At 43.0% G+C, this 19,263-nt stretch overlaps 1 protein-coding gene across 5 annotated transcripts in view; it reads right to left on the bottom strand.

The window, feature by feature from the left end:
• EPB41L3 (erythrocyte membrane protein band 4.1 like 3) overlaps window positions 1–19,263 on the bottom strand; it is a 141,114-nt gene that overhangs the window by 17,356 nt on the left and 104,495 nt on the right. For all 5 annotated transcript variants that reach the window (XM_060118985.1, XM_060118981.1, XM_060118983.1 and 2 more), the window contains exons 10-13: window positions 15,019–15,116; window positions 14,139–14,314; window positions 10,717–10,937; window positions 1,324–1,377 (exon numbers count right to left, since the gene is read on the bottom strand). In XM_060118985.1, the coding sequence (XP_059974968.1) occupies window positions 1,324–1,377; window positions 10,717–10,937; window positions 14,139–14,314; window positions 15,019–15,116 (549 nt within the window). The remainder of the gene's footprint in view (window positions 1–1,323; window positions 1,378–10,716; window positions 10,938–14,138; window positions 14,315–15,018; window positions 15,117–19,263) is intronic.

Raw genomic sequence — 19,263 nt, 5'->3', positions numbered from 1 at the left:
GTTATATTTGGTGTAGAAAATGATTACCCTGTAATCCGTTTATATGTGATTGCTTAAAAGAACCAGGATGATAGTTTTACAGTATTATCTCTAAATTAAAAAATGATGACTTCCAAACTTTGAACTGAACTCTGGCATTTCCAAAGGAAGAAACAATTAAAGTCCATTTTGAAATGTTCCTCTGAACATATTTTCAATGAAGTGATGTATAGATACTACCTATAACATTTTTAGTTCTTCCTAAATACCCAACTAGAAAATATTGTTATGATTGGATAATGTAAAAAACAACCTAGTGTTAAACACTATCACAAAGTAAAAAAAAAAAACTCTGTTAGCACTTTAGGAAATGAACATCTTGACTTCCATTACTACAGATAAATATTGTTTTTACAGAAATTTTAATTAGTTACTGGTAGAGAAGATTTAAAAAACAACATAAGCCATACACATATCTAATGAACCCTAAAGAATTAAGAAAGGATAAATAAAGAGCACAGCCTCACTGGTCAATGTGATAATTTTTTTCCAATGAAGTACTGACAGTAATTTGTTAATTTTCTTTTCCTTGGAAAAATTCATGTCTTTTGAGTGACCCAGACTACATCCAGGCTATGAAAAATGAGTTAAGAGAAGTATTATAATTTTAACAAGCATTTTGACCATTTGGGATTTTAAAGTATATCTGTATCTAGTCAATAAGCTAATTACATAAATTGTACGACCCACCCCCAATTATGGCTATCATGCGTAAACATTTGGGATAAGGGAATACATTTTAAAAAATATATACACACCACTGCATATAAAATAGATAACTAATAAGGACCTACTGTGTAGCACAGGGAACTCTACTCAATACTCTGTAATAACCTCTACGGGAAAAGAATCTAAAAAAGAGTGGATATATGTGTATGTATAACTGATTCACTCTGCTGTACACCTGAAACTAACACAACATTGTAAATCAACTCCACTCCAATAAAAATTTTTTAAAAAGTATTACCAATTTAGCCAAGGGTTCTCAAAATGTGACCCTGAAATGGACAGAGTCACTGTCACCCGGGAACTTGTTAGAAATGCAAATTCTCCAGTCCTACCCCAGATCTTCTTCTGAATGAGAAACAGGAGGATGGGAACCTCCAAATGACTCTGATGCAGGCCAGAGTCTGAGAACCACTGGTCCAGGCAGTAGAATATATTTAACTCCTACTGTTAAAAGCAGAATTTCTCTCCACTCTAAAAGGCAATATGCAAAGTTCCTAAACGCAGAACCAGCATTTTTGTTAGGCAATGGGAGGCACCCACAGTGACTGTACCAACCTCAGTGGCGGTGGTTTCCCCATCAGCCGCGGTGTCCGTGCGCTCACTGTCAGTCTGTGGATCACAGAGGTGATCAGGTTCCAGGAGGAAGGCAGGAAGAGAAAACAAAACCATCCCGTCAAGCAGGCATGCCCAGGTCCTACAGTTCAGTCCCTTTTTCTGTGATCTGTATCGCACTACCTTCCCACAAGAATGCAGGTTCAAACAAAAGCAAAAGAAAGGCCAGAGCTAGGTTCCATCAGCAGAGACACTCAGAGGAAGACCAGAGGCACACGGCCTGCGTAACCACAGGACGTGTATTAGCCAAGCTGACATGTCTGCTGCCATGTCATTCTTTCCCCCATTTTTAACTGAAACCCCGAGAAAGAGCTCCTAAAAATGTTTAATGCAAATAAAATTGCTGTTTATATATTTTAAAAAAATTCTAAGAATAGGTCACATTTGAAAAGTAACTTAACATGTCAATTTAAATAAAAAGCTACTATTAACAGTCACTGGACTTTCAGCCCCTCATTTATACCATTTTGGTAATTTGCATCCATCTAAGACCATCAGGCTGTCTGCATTACCTTTTAATTATAAAAAGCACATGCCAGTGACTCACAGGCATATGTTTTATATATGAAAAATGTAACTCAATTCTCAAGTAGGATTGCTAACTAGATATTTTTAAGACTATATGTTGTTTATTTCGTCCCACCCTCCAATAGAAAGAGGTATAGAGAAATATGTAATTAAATATCTCGTTCCAAAATAAACATTCAAATGAAGCAAATAATAATAATAGTAATGAAAAATAAGGAGAGAAGGAGGGAGAGAGACATCTACTTGGACACAAATAAAACAAAGCACAGCATTTGACAGAGCCTAGGTTTTCAAGGGAGAATTACAAAAGTAATTTCAAGACTGATTTTTAATCTGTTTTTATAGCGGTTTATGAGTTAAAACAAAAACTTTTTTTCTGGAGGAGAGACGAGCCACAGCCATTGAAATTGGGACATCTCGGGCCTCCCTGGTGGCGCAGTGGTTGAGAGTCCGCCTGCCGATGCAGGGGATACGGGTTCGTGCCCCGGTCTGGGAGGATCCCATATGCCGCGGAGCGGCTGGGCCCGTGAGCCATGGCCGCTGGGCCTGCGCATCCGGAGCCTGTGCTCCGCAACGGGAGAGGCCACAACAGTGAGAGGCCCACATACCGCAAAAAGGAAAAAAAAAAAAAAAAAAAAAAAAAAAAGAAATTGGGACATCTCAACGTCCTATATAATATTAACCGACCTTCCCTTCTCAACTCTCAAACTAGTCATTATTAAAAGTCCCTCGAGCGAAGTTGTGTGATTAGTAATTTGTCAACAAAAATCCAAACTGGGGGCTCTAAGGTTGTGAATCTGCCTCTTAAAATAACCTCTCATTGCAAAGACCATGGATTATCAGCGGGAGGGCTGGGGCAGTGCTCTTTATGTCTATGTGACTCTGGCTGGGTTGACTTCTTGATCCTCTCCCAAACTTTCATTTTCTATATTCCTAAAAGAAAAGGAGTTGAAACTCATGCTTGGCCTGTGCACCTGAGGTCTCCATCCTGACAATCTGCTCCTGTGCCTAAGAGGGAAATCCTTTTCAGTAGGTTGGTAAAGAAAGCATGCTGAGAGCTTTCATGACCCGACCACCTTGGCAACACCTGGAGGGGGGTGGCTATTAGTTTTCTTATCAGGGTGATCACTAGCAGGGCATTAGCATAGCTTCACCAACTGACAGTCTAGGGCAAGGCCAGTTTGATTTAGGAAGAGAAGCAGGTCACTGTTCAAGGGTATGGGATAACCGGAGGAAATCTTAGGCTTTCAAGAACAAATAAGAATGACTTGGGCTCAGTGTGTTAACTAGTTGTGTCAAAGGCTTCGAAAGTTCTTGAAAGTATTTCTCCTCCTGCTTTGATTATTTCCATTATGGCTTTAGAATTCACTTCAGCAGCTTTCCAGGCATCTTGGCACTGGAATTACCGCCATGGTTAAGAGTGAGGGTGTCTCAGGGCAGACTGACATCAGCTCAAATCCTTGCTATTTATTTAACTCTGTGGCACAGGGGGCAGGTTTCATATTTTAATCCCAATTTCCTTCTTGGAAAATGGGGAAAATCATAGCCCTAACTGTATCAGGTAACAGATACTAAGTCTTTATGCAATGCCTGACACATACACACAGCTAAAATGCCTATAAAAATCATAAATATTGATATCAAAACAGTATTTCCTAAGTATTGCTATTATTTTTCCTAGCTATACACAAATAAATAGCAGCTTAGGCCATATCTAAACTCCCTCAACCCCCTACTCAGCACCTAGTCAGTCATTCAACAAACATAGTGCCTGATCAATAAACAGTTAATGACTGAAGTACTAAAGGCTGAATAAAGCAGCTTTTATAGCAACTTTTATTTATATAATATCCTATGTCTAAGCAAAACTGCAAAATGTATGGCATGCCATGGACTATCATATAATGTGTTTACACCATTTAAAATGTTAAACAAGTGATCAATCTTTTCCTCTAGACTTCATCCATCTCCTTTTTTGGTATTATCAAAAAATTCTTCAGAAGTTGACACATAATTACGGTGAGCTAAATTCATCTTATGTCTCTGGACAGATGTAGATGATTTAGCATTCGGCCCCTCCTTATCTGACCAAAATTCTAGAAGGACAAATGAAAAAAAAAAATAGCTAACAGCTCTGTAGTTTGAAATGACTACAGCTCTCTGCACTGGGTTTCACTCTTGAGAAGGGCTGGGACTAATTAAGCCACTACCACATGTGACAGATGTAAGCAGTGATGATAAAATATTTAAAAAGAATTAGAGTCGTTAGTGATTTTGCAAAACCAAAGTGACGGAGCTGAACCGTATGTTACAAAGTCACCCGGTTTAGCTGCCAAAGCACTTGATGCCCAGGGAATAAAACAGGCCGTGTCAACAAATGGTGAGTGTTTTTTTTTTTTTTTTTACCTGAATGACCTACATCTGAGTTCCCTAGCTCAGCTTGAACCAGAGCTCTAGCTCTTAACACTTGGGGTTGAGACGACATTGAACAGATGGCCAAATACAAAGTCATGTGGCAGGAGAGCCGTCACGGGTGACCGAGGCTGGAGGGGAGGACTAGGAAGGCCGCCTCGGCCAGAGATGGTTCACGGTCTCAGAGGCGGGTTTACATGTGGGAAACACCAGCCACGCGGCCTCCAGCTTGTGAGGAGTAACTGCTGTGATTTGTTTTGCTGATGTAATGCAGACATGCCCAAGTTGAACATTAATTTTCATGCACTGATAACAACAAGATGTACACCCTGGATTAGGCACAAGATCTGTGTGGTTTGCTACATAAAAGTTCAGTTATTTAAAATGCAGAAAAACATAAAATGGCAATCTTTTCGCCTTCTGTTGGCTTGATGACTAGCTCCATTGCTAAAGGAACAAAGATGAGCAGGTTGGAAACCAGCTAATATTATAAACAGTTTTTGTAGATAATATTGTGTTCGTAATAACTGTGGGTTTGGACCTACATTATTTGATTATGTTGCTACTATGAGAAACAGTGATATTCAAACCTAGGATTTAGAGTGGTTTTTCTCTTAAAATATTTTCCACGTACGAAAATCGTTACACATAGATAGATTTGGAGCTAAGTCACAGGGGATCCAAGAACCTTGCAAAGGGCTCTTAGGCAATATCAAATTGAAAAGCCTAAACTTTTCTTGAGAACATCTTGGAGACCATTCCCACTTTTTTCCTGCTGCTGCAAAGAAACAGTCATAATACCACTAAATATAGATACGTACCTCACAATGCTATCCACTCACAGGTGCAGCTCGGATTACCATTTCTAGCTGAGCATAGAACTGAATAGACTTTCCTTTTTTAGTGTTGCTTTGACTTTGTGATTTTCTTTTTTAATGCTAGGTGTATTGGATTTGGCTCCTGACACAAAACCCTCCAGAATTGCTGGAGGAGCTGGGCGGGGTGGGGGGGGGCAGGCGTAGGCAGGAGGGTGGGTTTCAGCCAGGGGCCTGTTGGCACTTCTGTTCTTTTCCCCTGCGTTCTATTTAAAGGCTGCACAAAGGGAAACCGCTGGGCTGTTCACAGGGCAATGGAGTGGAGGGAAAGGGGAGCAATTAAGAGGAAACACTACCGGCTAGGACGTCACCTCCCCCAGTGGCTCGGATGAGGGACGGGGGACTGACAGGCAGCCTGCTTTCACAGACGGAGGCTGAAGGCTCAAGTCCTTTCCTGGTCGCTAGCCGCAGAGGCCCATCCAACTTCCCAGCCTCACGCTGGAACTGAGAGAATGGGTGCCACCCAACAGGTGCCTTGGCATTGCTTGTGCTCATGAAATTTCAGCCCACTTTTACAGCGTATGGAAACCTAACAGGAGTATTTTCCTGATTGTGTTTGGAAACTGCTGTTTTCAACTGCCGCCCTTTCTGGTCCTGTTTCTGGCCCTGCCAATGACCAGTGTCACTGAGCGTTTTAAACTGCTCCAGCCCTTCTTTCGGACCCAACACACCCACGGGATCGGGCTCCCCTCATGGAGTAACAATGACGGTCTGGAAATGACAAAGAGCAGCGGGGGCATTTCAGAATCTCCAGGGGGGAGAGGGAGGCATTTAGAGTCTTGGAGAGCTACCCCGAGGGTGATGATGCACCTGGACGGCGCACCCTGAGCATCCTTTACCCAGTGCGTATCACCACCGTGCATCATTACAGCAGGGTACGTTTTGGTAACTTGCCGCCAATCTAGGTGAAAGTTACTCATCTGTCTTCTGTGTCATTTCCTTTATTGAATGAGAACCGAACAGAGCCTTTAAGTCCATCGACCCTGAGTTCTTATGTAGCTAACGGGTTGTTTATTTACAATTGGCTCACGGCTGAGTCCTTCCCCACCCACTGGAGGCGGTGGGCGGCAGTGTGGTTCCGGGCCGGGCTCAGCCTGCTGCATCCACATGGCGTTGTGCCTAACCCCGGGGCCGGGTCGCAGCCCCTGCACACAAAACCTCTGCACAGATTGGCACAGACGATAAATGAGGCTCTGAAAGTGGGACCACTATCGCAGCAGCCGTCTGAGACTGTTTCGGACCGCGGCCCCGAGCACGACAGGGACGTGTGTTCTATGCCGCGGTACACACCTCTTCCTCTGAACTGTCACTCGGGTCATTGTCTAGTGAGGCACTCAAGGAGGCCGCCTTGGGCTCCAGGCAGCAGAGGCACAGAGCCAGAGGGAAGGAGAGAGTGAGGGCGTATGGCACTGAGAAGGAGGCGGAGAGCAGGAAGAAGAAGATGAAGAGGACACAGGGCACCAGAGAGGGCGAGCGGATGGGGAGGTAATGCTGCAAGCTCTGGGGCAGGAGGCTGCTCTCGGAAAGGCTGGGGAAAGACAGGTAGCCATCGTCATCCAGGAGAGAGGGGAAGGACTCGGGGAGTTGCAAGGAGAAGGAAAACAGCGTGGCCCCTCTGCCCGGCTGCTGTTTGCAGCTGAAAGCCACATCGTGGTCCCCCAGGCGCGGCTTCCCTCGGCCGTCAGAGTCCGAGGCGGGCTCCCCGTGCAGGTGCCCGGGGTCTCTGGCCGGCTCGACCCCTGGCGGGGGGTGCCCGTTCTCCTTACACCTCCTGCGGAGCCCTGTGGGAGATGCAGGGGGAGAGCGGGCTGATGGGGGGGAGGGGGGACATGAGTCAGTGCCAAGCCCGGGTGACTGATGTGAGAGAGACAGCGAGAGAGACAGAAAGCAGCGAACAGAGGTGCAAAAGGACAAAAAGAAAACTGCAATTAGTTAATTTTCTTATGGGTACCAAGAAAAAATCATCAAACAAGAATTTCAGCACTAGGGTTGTTGGTGAATTTTAAAGTACTCAAGCTGCATGCCAACGCTGCCACGAATGGCCATCGTCTTCCCATTAGACCCTCAAGTCAAACACAGGGTGGGCTTGAAAAAAAATCAGAACCGAAGATATCTGTGGGTAATCTCAATGAGTACGTTTCATATGATGCAAAACTTCTGTTTAGACCAACAACTCTAGAAATTTTTAGCATGCTGAGAGCAAATGTAACTCTCTGATAACTTAAAACCAAGACTTTCAATAACTTCTCCTAATCTCCAGCTACCAGATCTGTTACTAGGGTTCAGTTGGATTAAAATGACAATGAATCCAATTTTTGATTATTAAAAACAAAATCTCTAGCATTACTTTTCCTTGGTTAGTCAGTTAGAGCCAAAGCAGGTGGGTTTCCAAATCAAGAAGTTTCTGACCCCACTCCTACCCGTAAGCAGCTCCAATTAGGGAATTCCACAGTGAACACCGTAGGAACCTTACCTCTCCATAAAGCACCGAGCCTCTTTTGAAAACTCCTATTTTGGCCCGTTACCCATAATGTACATGGGGGAGCTTAAAGAAGTGGTTTCAAACAAGCTAACTGGCAAAAAAGAATGTGTTTTCTTGTGATGTGGTTTATCGGCATTTACTTTGTATTACTTGTGGTCCATAAATAATAGAAAGATACAATTTCCCCACCTTCCGGTTTTTCTTAAGAGGAACGGTAGGCTTAAGCCGCCTGGTTTGAGTCCTTAAGGGGACGATCAAGGCAGGCATCCCAACAATAGTGCTCCTGGGGAGGGGCATGCAGGCTCCTGCAGGGCAAGTAAGGTTCTTTACACCCTTCCTGGTCCCCGCAGTCTCCGTGACCACAGCCAGCTTTCTCTGCAGGTGGTGGAGGGATGCTGAGCGAGAGGGGTGGGAGAGGCAAGCAAATGCCAAAAGGACCCAGGACCAGCGTGGAAGCTGCTATAGCCGAGTTCAAGCCAAGGTCACCTGGAGCCTGAAGATGACTGAACTTCTGCTCGTGTGTGTGTGTGTGTGTGTGTGTGTACCCACATGCGTGTTTCTGCCTAGTGTCCTGAGAGCATGGACATTATCTGGCCTGCTTTGTGACGGTTATCCAACCCTGATCTGGTAAATATAGAGACAGAGGGTAAGAAAATACACAAATAAAATTATATCATGGATCTAGTAGAATGTAGAAGTGTCTCTTTTTTGGTATCAGACAAGTACGTCTTTTCCTAATACTCACATCTGACGTTAAACGCTGTGTCTTAAACAAGACCCTGCATAAATCTCACTGAGCTGAGGATAATGTACAAGTTACAAGCCGCCTTCTGCCTGTGGAGGCTGCCCCGTCACCTGGGGTAATCATTAGTGGGGAAACACACCTCCTCTCAAAGGAATCTAGGGACCAGTCGCTTAAGAACCATTTTCAGTAATACATTTTCATCTTGGTTAAAAAATGAGCACCTTCTACGTTACTTTTTGAAGATAGAGGAGAATGAAATGATGGCTTAATCTTCCATGTTGCTGATTAGAGTGGTTTTTGAGCAGCTTTTTTTTTTTTAAATTAATTTTATTCATTTTTTTTTTGGCTGTGTTGGGTCTTCGTTGTTACGCCAGGCTTTCTCTAGTTGCGGTGCGCAGGCTTCTCATTGCAGTGGCTTCTCTTGTTGCAGAACCTGGGCTCTAGGCACATGGGCTCCAGCAGTTGTGGCTCGTGGGCTCTAGGGCGCAGGCTCAGTAGTTGTAGCTCATGGGCTTAGTTGCTCCACGGCATGTGGGATCTTCCCGGACCAGGGCTTGAACCCGTGTCCCCTGCATTGGCAGGCGGATTCTTAACCACTGTGCCACCAGGGAAGCCCTAGGGTGGTTTTTAAAGACAGCTTTGCAGTGGGGGAGATGTAGACAGCCCTTCAGCTCCCTCAGCACAAGGCCTCAGCCACGGCCTCTCAGAAGGCATCAGGGTCACAGTGCTGGCTTCTCAGAGGCTCCGGCTCTAAGAGAACAGTCTTCTTGGTCTTTCTAGTCTCCCACGGCATAAATGGCACCAAGTGATGCTGGCTTAGGGCTCCATCTCATGTAAACAAATCGTTGATCTTTTAAAATCAAACAGAGTGGGACTCGATCGTTTTTGGAGCAAACAACAAGTCATTTACTTTTATGGGGCACTTAATCATATTAATCATATTTATACATCCCTCAGAATGTAGTGTTGGCCTGGGCGACTTTCAGAAATCATGGGACACATTGGCTTTTCAAATATATCATCTTCTGATCGTGACCTAGTTAGAACCCGCCTTAACTGAAAAGAGTGTAAAAACAAAATTCAGAACAAAGTGCATTTTAACAGCAAAAGTGATCCAAATATCCTTCCATTATGTCCTATCCTGTTTTTATTTTTGTGTTTGGCAAATAAATAATCTTACCCTAAGAAAGGATGATGGACTGGGTCACTGGGATGGTCTAACATAAACAGAATGATAATACGTTTGCCAATCTGCCCATTTAGAGGTCACTGTTAAATTCTTATCCAAAGGAGCATTTTTCTACAGAGTCCCAGCTGATTCTCTGCCCTGTACTCTGCATTTGAAGAGCCCATGTGCAAAAGAGCACTTTTGAATCAAATTTGCCTAAGTTTTAGCATAACCTCTAAGTTATATGGCATTTTTATTCTGCTGTTTCCTTTCACTCTGTTCTCTGTACATTCCAAGACCCACTCTTGTTTCTCCATTATTATTATGTATAAACCTCCCGGCGTGTTGTTTGACTTTTAGGGAGCTGCTCTGCGACATACAAAACCCCGAACCAGAAGCAGGTTGTCTATATGGTTTTTGACTTTCATTTTCCTCAATGGTTGCTTTATAGTGATGGACCTCCAGAAATAAACATAATATTTAAAAATAAATTGACTTTTGGATGAAATGAAGTGACCAAGTTCAATGAATAAAACACCCTGGAGAAATCACTGCCAAGTTCACCCTCCGCCTTCCCTTGCAAACTTCGACCTTAATATCCCTTTTCCAAAGCACATCCACTGGCTACCTTGATGATTAGGTTAAGATGATAAGACTGAGAGAGAGAAACAGTGGAAACAGTGTATAAGTACGCAGGCTGTGGTCACTCAGCTACCTGCAGTCAGAAGAGGGGAAAGCAATTACTGTGCATCTAGACAAACACACAGCCCTGGGTAGGAGGATGGGGCCAGAAACAAAGAAAACAGCTTTAGTGACAGTTCTGAATTGTGAGCCCAAACAGAAAAGTGTAATTCACTACCAAACGTATTTTGAACAGGACAGCTGTTCAAAGTCTCACGTAGCACCTCAGTTGTTCAATAAGAATCTCCCGAAAGTTAGAAAGGGCTTTTGCAGAGGAAAAGTGCTGACAGAGGACCTACTAATTTAAAAGTTGACAACACGAAGGTGACTAATGCTGAGATACGAATTAGCCTAAGTCTTATTCACATTCCTGGCTTACGTCCTCAGTCTTATTCAGGAGTTCTTTAGAGAGTGCACAGGTCGGGGAGACAGCGGGGAGACGTACCTTTCCCTCGGGCCGTACGGCAGCGACTGGTGTGGCTTCCTCGGCCTTTTGCCGTCTGTCGTCTTCCTCGTCCCGCTCCTCCTCTGCCTTTTTCTCCGGAGTCACAGTGGTGATCAAGTTGGTCTGAGAGATGCCCTTTGTTGTTATGTACTGGCCAGTACCAACCTCTGCAGCAGACACAGAATCCTTCATGTATATTTCATGGTTTTCATTCACTGATGCTAAAAGCAAATACAATTGGAGAAATAAAGACCAAAACAGTTAAGTCAGAAGACAGACGGATGCCACCCATTGCTCCCATTACAGCAAAAATACCCCTATAAAATACCAGGTTTCTCTTCAAAAGACAGGTCAGCCCTGCAGGTACTCTCATCTAAGCAACGCCACAGATTCATCTTTCTAGGACACCCATAACTACGTTTAAGCGTGATTTCAATGCTCATCTCTCAAAGCCACCAGAATAATTTCCATCCACTCTCAGGCTCTCTGGTGAGGACGTGTGTGAGGGTGGAGGTGAGTGGAAGGATGGGGGGCTGAGTGGCCACTGAGGCTGTTACCCACAGAGTAACAGGCGGGGCACCAGCACCAGACACTTGGGGGCAAGTTCCACAACAGTAGACAGACAACTGCCCTAGTGCACTTGACTTTAAACAGAGCTTTGGAAGTGCCACTCATTAAGGAGCACTGAAATGTTTTTTTTATTATTGTTACTATTACTACTATTATTAGTGCTTGGAAAGTCTATCACTTCTACAATATAAAAGCTACATAAGTAATAATGAAAAGTAACCATCTGGGCAGAGATGAAAGAATTCAGATGGTAACTCTTTTCAACTGAAGTGCAGAAATGTTTTAATTTCTACTGTGCTTTAAAAAGACTACCACGATATGCATACATTCATTCATCTCTAGTATTTTGGGAAAACAAGACAAATGTTGCTAATGAAATTCATGCAAGTGCAAAGCACGCAAACATAAGAGAGAACACTCAGCCTCTCGTCCCAGCTAAAATGTCTTAGTGAAAGAGATGCTTAATTTAGTTAGACTTTTGAAATGTGGTACTCATTCTTTTAGGTTTTAGGTACCATAAAATTTACTGAAATTTAGAAAGGCTGCTTTTCAAATCATAGGCAAAATTTAATCTGCTTTCATATTTTAGGAAGTTTAAAACATAAATGTAAGAAAAAACTCTGAAATCCTTTGAATAGTAAACCATTTTACTAAAATACCTTCACTAAGATATTTTACATCTCTTACTGATGATGAAAAAGCTCATAGGAGACACAGTTTCCTAAAAGGCTTGTTAGGCTGTTCTAATAGAAGATGCAACCTTGCAAAAAGCAGTTTCTATTCCAACATGCAGCCATGGCCCCCCGAGCAGCAGCACAGAAAACATACGAGAATTGGCAGGACCCCAAAGAGTGAGAGACAACACATACTAACAGCACTTTTGGGCAGGGAGGAAGAGACAGCATGGAATTAGTACATTGATTTCACAATTGTCTTCTGTCTTCTCAGCAGTCATTATCACACAGAAGGTCACAAGGAAAACAACATTCACAACAAATGTGTCCCCTTGGGTTCACATTGCAGGACAGAGTGGATGACATTCGGGGAAAAAAGCTGGGATTCTACACAAGTTCCTCCAACAATGACTTAGAGAACACACACTAGTTTACACAGACTCTTCAAGGAAGAGGAGGTGAGGCGCCGCCAAGAGAAAGTGTCATTGTCAATGTGAATTTTTCAGTATCTTAATCTGACTCAAAATGGTCCTAATAAACATTTTTTCCCAAAAGTTTGGCTCTCAGAGATTCTAAAAACGGGACATTGTTATAGAAGGTAGAGAATGGTAAGACTGACTTCCTAGGCCAGCTCACAAAAGCCTAAAGAATGATTATCAATATACCTACCTATGAGATCATTATGATTACATCTGTAACAAGACTGCTTTCACCTACGTCTTATTCACTCTTCGCAACAACCTGTCAGAGGTGGCCTTGATCCCACCTTACAGATGACGACTAAAGCTGGGACCTGCAGACAGCACATCATCCACCCACCGCTGTACAGACAGACGGTCTGGACATCGGTCTGAACTTATCTACGCTAGGTGAGCATTCTTCCAACTTCACTAATATAATTTATAACAACGATACAGCACTCATAACACAATTTTTACTTCCTCTAAGCATCCCTTTGGGAGAGTAAAGTCTTCTAAATCAGGCGATCCAGGGAGTTCACTTCCCTACAAGCCACATCGGGGTTTGGCAAAATGGAAGGAAGAACTGAGACTCCATGGCGAGGGGGCAGCAAAAAAGGTCAGGAGGGAGGTGATACCAGGCACCTGTAACTTTTATTTGTTTCTATTTATGCTTTTGCTTATTATTAAAATTGTATACACATGCTAGAAACTTCTCTTTTTATGTGCCCAGGATAAGTCTCCTATAAAACATCTCACCCCCAAGGCGCTCTGGATTAGGAGGCAGAGGTCTGGCCACAGTCGTGCCCTGGTGTCTGGGGGGAATGGTTCTGGGGCCCCTGTGGATAACCAAAGTCCACGGATGCTCATGTCCCTTACACAAAATGGCATACATAGTACAATGAATACAGTTGGCCCTCGGTGTCTGTGGGTTTCACATCTACGGACACAGAGGTTCCGACTTTCCTATAGCTGCCATGTCTTGGAGCAGAAAGCATATCTGCATGTAACTCTGGACAGCCACAGAAGACTGCTCCACAAAACAAAAGCCCACTAAAAACTCATTATTATGCCTTAAAAATGCTACTTAAGTGATTCAGTGACTCTCTCCCTGTGGTACTCACACATCTGACTTAACGGTAGAGAACATTTACACAGCAACGCTCTCCCAGTCCATCTGGTGTAGTAATTAATATTAACCAGGACAATTTCCTTAGCGCCCTTTGCTCTGTTATTTGAATGTCATCCTTTCTATCAGCTATTATTCACTGACTGATAAAAGTCACACTTTATTCATAACATTTTTAAAGAAACAGAGATAAATCTAACGCATGGTTTTCTTTCGGAAACAAATCATCTAAAACAAACCTGATAATCATTTACCATCTGCTGAAAAGAGAAACAAATTACTTATAAGTATGTGATTACTATATTTAGAATGAGAGCACCCTTCTCCAAATTCAGGGTGCCAGCTTATGAAAGCTACTTCATTCCCCAAGTACCATTCTTTTGTGTGATTTTATATAAACCTACCAAGAACAGACATTAGACTCACACAGGCACCTTTTTGCGGGGGCTGGCTAAAATTGGCCACTCAGCCGAAGACCAACAAGTGCTCTTCCTTTCACGCTACCCCAGAACACCTATGTCCATCAAAGGCTCACGATGGTTTCACGCTGCTCGGTAGCCACTAGCGATCATTAAGGGGAGCAGTGCCTACCTCCATCCAAGCTGCGAGACATGGTATAACGTTTGCTGGACGAGCGTTCGAAGTAAGGGGCTGGGCGGTCTATCAATGCACTAGCTCTTCTGGTTTGGGCTTGTGTTCTGCCACTGTAACGAAACTTGGAACCCAAGGTAAGGAACTTCTTTGGAGGTGCTTCTGGTAACAACAGTCTGGAGATATTAAAGGAAAAACATCAGCAAGACTATTAAGCCACACACTAAGAATGCTAACTTAATGACTCTGTTCTGAAAGGTAAAGTGCTTTCTGTACTCAAGGTTGAACCCCCAATCTGCCATTCAGTGAACCTGATTTTATAAGGAAAAAAAACCACTTCACACAGTGTATATCAACTAGGGATGTTGTAGAGAGGCTAGAAGCAAACCAGGGGTGGAGTTGGACTAGATGAATTTGAACATCCTATGGGGCTGGAGAGTCTGTGGTTCTACACACCCAGAGAGCAATTAAGTAGGCGATGTTAGTGAAGAACAGTGATAATTTATTACTTTGTAGACACGAATCTGAGGGTTTTAGTACTTACTGTATGTGGGCAAAGGGGTGCATGGTATTGTGAAGCTACTGAAAGAGTAAGGAATGGATTGGACATCGGAAGTGGATGTTCTAGAAAAATAATGAAAAACCACTAAAGATAATGAAGGGGAGATGAGACAGATAAGTATCCGACAAATTAAGGAAAATCCTTCAGATTTAGTCAGAAGTTCTTTTAGGATTTATCAAGAAATCTGGCGGCAACAAACTTGAAGGAATAGAAAGGATCTTGTGGTCACATTCTTCTTTCCAACAACCTTTTATCAGTGTAGGTGATTCCAATCATTCTAATTCTTCCTTAGGAAAAACCAAAATGATCTCTACCCACCTGAAAAATGTATGGTGTTCCACACACACTTTCCATAAACGCTTGGCCGCTCTATGGTTGGGCAGCTTAAACCCGATGGTGCTTTCAAATTGTTCAAACTAAATTTAAAAGACATATTGAAGAGTAGAGTGAAGTTTGAAACCATAAATAACATGAAAGCAAATAATATACAAAGTCAAAATACCACCCACAAATTTTTTCTTTACTCCCTAAATCAATTGCTATACACAGATTTCATGCTATACACACTCATTAAAAAAAAAATCTCGGGCTTCCATGGTGGCGCAGTGGTTGAGAGTCCGCCTGCCGATGCAGGGGACGCGGGTTCGTGCCCCGATCCCGGAGGATCCCACGTGCCGCGGAGCGGCTGGGCCCGCGAGCCATGGCCGCGGAGCCTGTGTGTCCGGAGCCTGTGCTCCGCAACGGGAGAGGCCACAGCAGTGAGAGGCCCGCGTACAGCAAAAAAAAAATAAAAATAAAAAAATCTCATATCTATTCCTTAAAATGCTGCAGGTACAACCACATTATGCATGTAGTAAATGTTTCACGTACAAGGATGAATCTTATGAAAACTAAATGCAAAAAAAGAAGAATATTTGTATTCCTTCTAGAGACCAATTTGTCCTGATCTGATTTCTAAGCCTAATCTTCATAGTTTCTCTCTGACATCATGACTTCAGCTGGAATGCACAGAAATGAATAAAATGTTTATAGTCTACAGCATTCTCAGGATGACATTTTCTCCTTGTATCTGGTCTGGAAATATGCACATATCCTAGGTATTTGATGACTTGGTATCAGATACTGCTGATTTTATTTGTGCATTCTAATATGGATTATCATGTTAAATGCTAACATCTCTCAATATTATACAGTCGTCCCTCAGTATCCAAAGGGGATTGGTTCCAGGACCCCTGTGGATACCAAAATCTGTGAATGCTCAAATCCCTTACATAAAATAGCATACTATATATGCATATAACTTATGCAACCCTCCCATATACTTTAAATCATCTCTAGATTACTTATAATGCCTAACACAATGTAAATGCTAGGTAAACAGTTGAAATACAACGTGAATGCTATGGAAATAGTTGCCTGCATGCAGCAAATTCAAGTTTTGCTTTTTGGTATTCTCTAGAATTTTTTTTCCCGAATATTTTCAATCCATGGTTGCATCCACAGATGCAGAACCCTGGGTTAAGGAGGGCCGACTGTATAAGGTCAGGGGTTGGGAGAACACATTTTCATATTTTGCAGCACGTAGAGTTCAGATGATACTCCATCGGCCATTTGCTTTTTCAGGGTGAGATAGCTAACTTCCTGAGTAATATATTTTAATATTACTATGGCAGATACTCAATAAATTTTTTTTATTTTCTAAAGACAGGATACATCAGGCCACCAGAGGGCAATCATCTTAAACAGTAAAAGGCTTCCCAAAAGAGCTCAAACCCCCCAGACTACTGGTATAATCGACAGCAAAAGTAATTTATGTGGCAAAGAATCAAGGGAAGGGGTCCTGTGCGAGGTATGTGAACTTTAGCTATTCTGGACCTCTGTTTCTTGTTCATTGAGTGGGACTGGCCAGGGGGAGAAGGGGAAATGCATCACAGGTGGCTCTAAATGCAGTTGCCTTCCCCATTTTCTCCCTCTCTCTGACGTTCCTGTCCAGGGACGGTCATGAAACTCACCCCCGTCCAATGGACCCAGTCAACCGACAAGCCAGAGGAAGGGACCTTGACTAAACCATCCTCCATTTACTCATCCTGCATCTCACATGGACGACACGCCATGCTAAGGCCAGGGGTTTTACAGAAGAGTCAGCTAGCTCTTCCCGGAAGAAGCGGGAAGCCGGGAGGATAGATTCTCTTACTGCTCTGTCCTGCTCAGCACAAAGATGAGAGAGATCCCAGCACTTTTTGAAAGTTTCTCTCTCTCTCTCTGTGCTCTGTATCCACTTCTTCCAACCACTTCAGAGCCTTCGTGCCCCCAGTAATTCCTTCTCACTCATTCTTCTCAGCCTATGAATATGGTTGTAAAAAAGGGGGGAAAACCGACTTTCTCTGAGCGTGTTTCTGCGGAACCAGAATCACTGCTAAGTGTCAGGAAGGGAAGCCGCTGCTGCTTCACTCCTCGCCTTGCCGCTACCCGCCGGGGGTTCTAACTCTTTCCCGAACTCTTACTGTCGCGACAAGACCTGATCGTCAAGGTCAACACTTCCCTTAGTTCCCATCGGAGCACCTCCTCTGTGCCGTCTGGCACTGCTGGTGAACCAGGCTCCCTGAATCTCATCTTCCTTATTTATCATCGATGACTGTTTCTGGCCCTTCTTCTCTTCTCTGGCTGTTTTTCCTCATCTGCCTCTGGTCCTTTTCTGCCTACCCCTCCCTCAAAAAGTGGTATTATCCCGAGTTTTTGTTTTAGGATTTCTTCCCCTCTAACTTCCTTGTTCTTGGTAATTTCTTCCAGGCCTAAGGCTTTGAATAAAATGTATTATACAGCTGATGACACTGTTTAAATCTTATATTTCTTACTATGCAAGGATCACCCCCACCCCAAATCTGTCCCAAAGGAATTTCAATCTTGTTTTCTGAAATTCTCCCTTTTTCTCTCTGGTAGTATCATCACCATTGACTTCGCTCATGCAAACCAAAAACCCTCTGATTATTCTGGACTTTCTTCGTTCCTCTTTTGATCCTTCCCCCATCCTGTCTCCAGGACCTACTGGTTCTGCCTCTGAAACCTCTCAAATGTGCTTCTTCCATTCTATTCCCACAGCCTCTGCCCTAGTTTAGGTCCTATCACATCACATTACTAAGTTGCTGAATTTCATCCCAAAATATCCATCGAGTATGTCACATCCCAGTTTAAAGTTCCCACGGCTCACTATGGTCTCAAGATGCACTGTTCCAACTTCCCCTTCTGGCCTCTCACAACACCTACGCTCATTTCACGTCTACGGAATGTTATCACACTTGCATCGTGATGCTGTAATTGCAAGTGTGTGAGTTTTCTCTGCTAAACAGAAACTCCCTATAGGGCAGGAACAAGGTCATATTTATCTTTCTATTCTCAATGCTCAACACAGTGCTTGGCAATATACAGATGCTCACTTAATGTTTCATAAATCAAACATACCTTGGTTATAAGTTTAACATGCAATCTTTAGGAAATATTAAAAAATGACTTTAATTTCAGATATTTATATGAAAAGCTCGTAGAATATTTCAGTATTCATAGGCAAGTTTGATTTTATATTTACGTTAAACACGATTGCTTGCTTTATAGTCTTATTCTTTAAACTTTTTTTTGTACTGAGATATAACTGACATTTAGCATTATTTTAGTTTCGGATGTACAACATAATTCTTTGATATTTGTATATTTTGTGAAGTGACCACCACAATGAGGCTAGTAAATATCTATTTCCACGCAAAGTTACAAATTTTTCTTATGATGAGAATTTTTAAGATCTACTGTCTTAGCGACTTCAAATACACAATACAGTGTTATGAACTACAGTCATCATGCTGTACATTATATTCCATACAGTGATTTTTTTTTTTTTTTTCTTTTTGCGGTATGCGGGCCTCTCACTGTTGTGGCCTCTCCCGTTGCGGAGCACAGGCTCCGGATGCGCAGGCCCAGCGGCCATGGCTCACGGGCCCAGCCGCTCCGCGGCATATGGGATCCTCCCAGACCGGGGCACGAACCCGTATCCCCTGCATCGGCAGGCGGACTCTCAACCACTGCGCCACCAGGGAGGCCCCATACAGTGATTTTTAAATTGTGTTTTCCACCAGTGGTGAGGTTAATTTTGAAGACAGGAGATAATTCTATATTGTACCAGAAAATGTTCAGAAACTAAATGAGCTGCAGTCTTAGAGCTTCAACTGCCTCCATTATATTAACTACACTAATTAGAACTTGGACATATTTATTATCTATTATGAGAAAACAGCAGATATTTACTATATGTCAAACCACTAAGGAGGACATAAGCTGACCATGGATGGATGCTTCTGCCTAAGGAGCAAGGATTAATTAACAATTTTGATTCTTTCATTAGCCTCTCTGATTGAAAAACAAAGGGGAGAAATACATTAGGCTACAGAACTTGCATAATTTGTACCCAGTGTCACTTGTTCTAATCTTTCTTATACTTTGATGCATGTTACCTCTAAGCTATTCCCTTTAGGGTACTATCAGATTTGCAGGACAAGAGAGGGGACACGGAGACAG

The sequence above is a fragment of the Mesoplodon densirostris genome, chromosome 15 (genome assembly GCF_025265405.1).
Source record: "Mesoplodon densirostris isolate mMesDen1 chromosome 15, mMesDen1 primary haplotype, whole genome shotgun sequence".
In the NCBI taxonomy this organism is placed as follows: Eukaryota; Metazoa; Chordata; class Mammalia; order Artiodactyla; family Ziphiidae; genus Mesoplodon; species Mesoplodon densirostris.
Note: the sequence above shows the minus strand (reverse complement) of the source record. Positions and strands in the feature narration are given on the sequence as shown.